Source organism: Diadema antillarum, unplaced genomic scaffold (assembly GCF_040938485.1).
Source record: "Diadema antillarum isolate AM-2024a unplaced genomic scaffold, OU_Dant_1.0 scf00000085, whole genome shotgun sequence".
NCBI classification, from domain to species: Eukaryota; Metazoa; Echinodermata; class Echinoidea; order Diadematoida; family Diadematidae; genus Diadema; species Diadema antillarum.
This window is the reverse complement of record NW_027270974.1, coordinates 647,254-654,109: the sequence shown is the minus strand read 5'-3', so window position 1 is coordinate 654,109 and position 6,856 is coordinate 647,254. Positions and strand designations below refer to the sequence as shown.

Sequence of the window (6,856 nt, the reverse complement as noted above, 5' to 3'; positions counted from 1 at the left end):
CACATCAGAACTGATCACCAGTCGCTTTTAAGTCGTCTTTATGAAACAGGGCCCTGGGATGGTTTCAGGTTGTAATCCATGACTGTAAAGCCTTGCATGGAATCTCAAAATAAGTCAACTGACTAAAATGTGGCTTGAAATACACACTATACGACACAAACAAATCTGGGGCTAGATTCACAGTCACAAATACATAAAATAAAAAAATGAACTCAATTTGTGTCAGTGCAGTTGGCCAACACCTCATTCTGGCAACTATGCCAACGGAGTGTCTAAATCATCTCTAAGCTTCATGCTGCTGAATTTATTGGTTACTTGAGCTGGTGTTTGACAAAATGCTATTCAGAGTCTGGGTGCCATTTTTAAGATAAAACATAGTGGAAATTTGAAGGGCTTGCAACAAACATACTGCAGTATATCTCTAAACATCTCACTTACTGTTGCATAATGGCATTTATTCAACAGATAGATCACAGCTCACATTTTTTCCCTTTTTTTCTTTAAATATTTCCCTTTAAGAAATAAATTTCAGCAACATATCTGATGAATCTGTGTTGAGGTAAGCAAGCTCCAGTATTTGGCTACATCAGGCCATAACATAAGTGCATTATTTGTCCAAGCTCTTAAATTTTCTCCATTCCGTAGTGGCATCATGTGCAAAAGAGCCTGAGTCCAAGTAGAAGATAAACTCCCAATGGTACCACTTTGTCAGGTGATGAAAGATCATCGAGGCAAGCTCTATCAATCTCAAGGAGACACTGTAGATGAAATGTCTCGGCACCTGCACCTGTCACAAGGCAAGGCGAGGCCCAACGAGTGTGGGCAACCAAAGAATGGAGATATTGACTAGCCTCCAACACCAGCAGCATGAATTAGCATTTCGCTGCATCCCATCATCATGGTCGCTGCTGGAAGCTATTCGTACCATCCATCCCATCCTCCTCCACCACCTCCTCCTCCTCCTCCTGCTCCTCCTCCAACCAGGGGGGCCGATCCAGAGAGAAGGGTGATCCTTGAACCCCTCCTGCTTCAGTCTCCGCTCTCACGTGTCTGCATGAGGGTGTAGCCATTGATGAACTCCTCCACGTGTGCCCCTTCCAGCTGCTTCATCGCCTTCCAGTGAAGCTGCGTTGCCTTGGCGATGTTCCCGCTGGGATGCGTTGTCTCATGGCGGATGTAAGCCAACCACAGACCTGCACATGTGAAAAGTGTCATTTAAGCACATCAATCGATTAATTTATTAGGAGTACCATCAGATATAGGTAGGCATTACCATGAATACATTCAGATGTCACATTAACAGATATACAACCTGGTATAACAATGATGTGGATAGAAATCTATGGAAGTAGTTTAAATCTGACAAGATTTTAACTTTGACAGCCTAAGTTGACGAGTTTTGTAGTGGAGGAACATCCTACCATTATTTCACTATGCATTGCGCCTACATTCAATTTTTCTATGTCTGTCACACAGATCATTACTCTCATTACATGAAAGCATGAAGGACTACAATAATATCACCTCCACTAACACTGAAACATATAAATTGTACAGGCCCCATATCAGTTTGTCAGTTTTCAGCACCATATCATGATCATGCTTGGAAACATAACCTTGCTTCAAAAGGCAGAAGAAAACTTCACTACAGCTAAATTCTGGACCAGTTTCACAATTACAGGCCAAGAGCTTGTTCAGATTTGTACTGGCTTAGAGTATGATGTTTTCTCAGCACCTGTCGATAAGCTGGGGAAAAAAGTCAGAAATCATCACTACAAGCTCTGACCTTCCCAAATCAAAACAGAGAATCATATGAAGAGTTTGTTCGCAAAAACTGATAAGTCCATATTTGCCAAATGGAGATATTTGCGATTCATGAAGTCCATGATAAGTCCATATTTGCCAAATGGAGATATTTGCGATTAAAGGTCAAGGAAAATAAAGAGAATAATGAGAAAATTTACTCTTCTTTTGACCATAACTTCAAAAATGTACCTTTATATGTAGTGACCAATACATCATTTAAAAGGCATTATTTTGTACTTTATGACAGAGACCATACTTCAAAATCTTCAAAAATGGACTTATCGGTTTTTGCGAACAAACTTTTCATATACAGTAAACCTCGGATAAGTCGACGTCGAGTGAGTCGAAAATCACTTAACTCGAAGCAAAATAAAAAGTCCCGATTTTTCCCTATGTATTTTCTCTAAGAAATATTTGGATAAGCCGAAGTACGAGAGTCGAATTTCGGCTGTGTCGAAGTAAAACAGTCAGTCCCTTTTGTACAAAATACACGTAGTTTACATCACTTGAGCCGAAGAAGATTTGTCTGGCATTCTCATTACATTTAGAGGAGAACAAAATAATCGGCATGTCGCAGAACCCCGTCCCTGGCCTGCTGCAGGTAAGCATGCACACTCACCGTACCGCTCTGCACGCATGTCGAATACATACACATGTATGTATACACACAGCACATCGATCCATGTACTTTATCCATACACACAGCACATCCATACTTTATCCATGTCAAGCCAGAACTCCTTGGTCAACCAATCGCTGCTTTAATATTTTAGTGACAGGCCAAGTGGGTGGAGCTTGTTTGTGCGTGCCCGGCTGGCTGTATAGTTTTGTTCAATGGAGGTAGGATGGGCCTGGGAGAGTGTTTGTCTCAGGGTAGGTTGACAGAGATGGCTACCTATGTTGCACCATAGACATAGCACATGCACATTGCCACATTAGCGCAGACATTCTCAGCGAACTACGTTTAACTACTAGGTACTAGTATTGATACAAATTCCATGTTCAATTTAGAACAAAATAAGAACATTATCTTCAAGTACAGACAAATTTGAATGCAAACACACACAAGCACGCACACACACACACACACATGCATGCAAATGTCCTATACTACATGTACATAACTGTGAGTCGAAAAAAAATCGACTCTCGCGAGAGTCGAATTTCACTTAAGTCGACGCATTTTTGTCAGTCCCGAGAGCTTCGACTCATGCGAGGTTTACTGTATAATGCCCAAAGCAGCCATATTCCATGATGGCTCTAAAGACAGCCTCCACGAATGATATGGCTATATCACTCTCCTCAGTGGCAAATGACATTGGTGTATGAACCTTAGGCTCTACTACGTAGCCTCATTTTTTTCCAAATCACTGTAGTACCCCAATTAATTTAAGATATTACACTACTTATTCAATATTATTAATACAATAATACATGAATTTCTTTTCTGTACAAATTTACCTCATCTTGTGATGGGAAAACAGTCCACCACATTGAAGTCAACTTCGCTCAAGTAAAAAAATTGGCTAAGTGAAAGAAAAATTCTACTCCGGATGGCTATAAACATGTGCTAATCAAAATTCACAGAAGTTGAAGGATTTTCTCTGGTCCCTTGGGATTCAACTAAGCCGAGGTTGACTGCACTTCAAATTAACCTGTTGGCTCCCAGTGTGCCCGAATCTATGACCAATAAAAAAAAATTGGCTAACTGAAAGAAAAATTCTACTCCGGATGGCTATAAACATGTGCTAGTCAAAATTCACAGAAGTTGAAGGATTTTCTCTGGTCCCTTGGGATTCAACTAAGCCGAGGTTGACTGCACTTCAAATTAACCCGTTGGCTCCCAGTGTGCCCGAATCTATGACAAATAGCACAATACTTTTTCCTTCACCATCACTACTAGGCATGTAACACTTTTAAACTTCTTACCTGGAGAAACGTCACCAAACTCTGAGACGGCATCTTCGAAGGCATCGGAGACTCTCTTGTACTTTGGGTTTGGCTGCTCATACACACATACGGACACACGAAAAGAAAATACAGCACTCTGGAATAAGTTCACAAACTCTTTGGTATAAATACACTGGTTCTGTCTGTTCCTAAACAGCAATACTTTAGTTCAACCTCTCTTAAGTCAAATTTGTGACATAATATCGTACACAGATGCACTGTGGTGAAACAGTTACACTCTATGTACGCACCTTTTATATGATTGCATTATTAAAGGGGATGGCTAGTAACCGATCAGTGGGAATCAGTGCAAATGCTGAGGGATGATTGTTCCAAGCCTTGTGGATTCATTTAAGAGTACATTATATATCTACTGTTGTGAGAAATTTATTTGCTTCAGAACGGTCTCATATTCAAGTATTGTGCAAATTAATGCCCCGTCACTGACCAGGCACGCTAACCTGGAAACATTAAACTGCACATTACTTGAATATGAGACCATTCTGAAGCAAATAATTTTCACATAACAAAAGATATATAATGTAATCTTACATGAATCCCACAAGGATTGGAACAATCATCCTCCAGCATTCCTACTGATTCCCACTGATCAGTTACTAGCCATTCCCTTTAAGTCCACGAGTCTAGCTGCATTAGACCCCATACTAAACCCAGCAGAGCTTTCTTTCCTTTCCTTTTCTTTTCATTTCTTTTCTTTTTTATACTGGTAATATTCAGATTCTTGTTCACCAGAAAATCTTCATCAGGAGCTTGCTCAGATTTGTACTGGCTTAGTTTTCACAACATTCTCAGCATCTATCGATAAGCTGGGGAAAAAAGTTCAAAATCATCACAGCAAGCATTGACAATCCACATACTGTCAGCAAACAAGACAGCGGTTCCTGGTTCAATATTGAAATAGAAAGACATGCATCCTTGATATAGTCCTTGTGTGTGCACAAAATACTTGGCTACTTGATTAAATCATGGATTGTGCTCTCATTCAACAATTGAATTATGCACGAGTAGGTATTCTCCTTGGAAAAGGATTACTTTTAAAAAAAAAATCTAATTGCAGTGCACTTCATTTCAACATGACAGACCAACCTCAGTAAACCATCTCTGTCTAACTGCAATCACCATTCCCACTTTTATAATTTGTCATCATTACCAAAGAAATCAAATCATATTGGCTACCCAATGATTTCTTTTAATGTAATTTTCATTGTACAGGGGAAACTCGGTATAACGAACACTGCTATAACGAGATATCGGTTATAACGAGGAAATTTTCTCGGTCCCAAATTTCCTTCCACACAAGTCTATGTAAAATGCTACTCTTATAGCGAGATCGGCTATAACGAAATAACTGCTATAACGAGATAAATTTTGTGACTTCCAAACAAAGAAAAACATAGTAAATCAAACCTGCTATAGCGAGGTAAAGCAAAATGCCTTCGGTAAAGCTTTATTTCGCCTGTGCTATCATCTTCCGAGATTGTAAAGCTTGATGCGCCAAAAACTGTCTTGTATACACATAATCATTTTCTTCAGTGCACTCCAGCTAGCACTGCATGTTGTACGTGTGAAGTGTGTGTGTACACGCACACTGATACATGCAGAGAATGTGGTGGGACGGCCATACACGACATCATCATGACGTTTAGCAGGTGTGAGGCAATCTGATGCTGTGATTGGCCTTCTACTTAGGGAATTCCCCGTCTTCGCACACACGCAGTCATAATGTACATACAGAATGTGTCACATACACACACAGCATTGTGCAGACCATATTCAAGCTTTCCACACAACACACACCCATACGATAACCACATACCAATCCACAGACGATCTTCATACAATCGCAAGCTATATAAATGTACAAATTCAAACATCTACAATTAATAAGAAATACATTCTTAATATTGGATTTCCTTGGCGAAAAACATCTTCTTACCCATAAAGGTGAGTAATTCCCTCACACACAATATCAAGTTATCAGTATTGATTGAAATATGATGGGTAGTCCCACATGTGCAAATTAATGTCTTTATTCTATGCCTTCTTTTATGCCTACTGATATAACGAGATATCGGCTATAACGAGGAAAATGACTCGGTCCCGACCATCTCGTTATATCGAGTTTCCACTGTATATCTTTTATTGCCACAAGAATATCTCATATTGTATCACATCATATCATATCTTTATTTGTAAGTCAAAACTGCCTATTTCATGCACTAGAGGCAAAAGTTGTAGCGAAATACACAGCATACTGGTCGCACTTCATCACAGTCCATTTCAACAAACTGGGTGCTACTAAGCCAGACTACCATAGACAGCAGAAGCCCTGGTACTTCAGCTTGCTACAATGTATCATAGATAGAGTAAAATACCCAATTTGCGGCAGGGTGCCTATTTCTGGCAGGGGTCACTTTCATTCATCAATAAAACAGCTAACAAACATCATGTGTGCTTAGTCCCACTTTAGAGCACAAGCAGGAGTTACACGCAAGTGTTATGGGAAATGACACCTGATTGGGCCTTTTCATCAATGAATGAAATGGCCCTTGCCCCAAATAGGCACCCTAAACATAGCCTGCCGCAAACAGAGTATTTTACTCTAGATTTGTTTTGAGGCTTACAAAATAGCATGATTTTTGGTTTGTTGTAATAATTAACATGAACTGCAACTACTGTCAAGGACAAATCAAACACTGGAGAACTGTGAGCAAGTCACCTGAGCTTGTTCCAAGGTGATGTACTTGTTGAAGAAGTCCTCAGTGATTGGTTTCTCGGATTTTATTCTGCAAGAGATTTAAAGAAGGAAGTAAGTAAGTAACAGATCGTATAAAAGGAAAAATCCAATAAAGCAAATACACATTTCGACCACTACTGTGTAAATTGATATTCCTGCCATTTACTAGACTTTTAATCTGAAAAAGGCAAAATATCAAGAATAAATTCTTGCAGTATAACCGATTTTTATAAACAAGTGAATATTGGCACCAGAGGTAAATCAACTGCTCCAAAATGCACACACAACAATCAATTAAAGCAAAGTCTACATGTATGTGAGGCTGAGCTATAATGCTAGCCT

The 6,856-nt window shown here is 39.6% G+C and overlaps 1 protein-coding gene across 1 annotated transcript in view; it reads right to left on the bottom strand.

Moving 5' to 3' along the window:
* Window positions 1–1,029: 1,029 nt before the first annotated feature.
* The window catches only part of LOC139717911 (U3 small nucleolar RNA-associated protein 6 homolog), a 30,496-nt gene continuing 24,669 nt past the window's right edge, over window positions 1,030–6,856 (bottom strand). The window contains exons 18-20 of the mRNA XM_071629397.1: window positions 6,497–6,563; window positions 3,736–3,808; window positions 1,030–1,193 (exon numbers count right to left, since the gene is read on the bottom strand). Of these exons, the coding sequence (XP_071485498.1) occupies window positions 1,030–1,193; window positions 3,736–3,808; window positions 6,497–6,563 (304 nt within the window). The remainder of the gene's footprint in view (window positions 1,194–3,735; window positions 3,809–6,496; window positions 6,564–6,856) is intronic.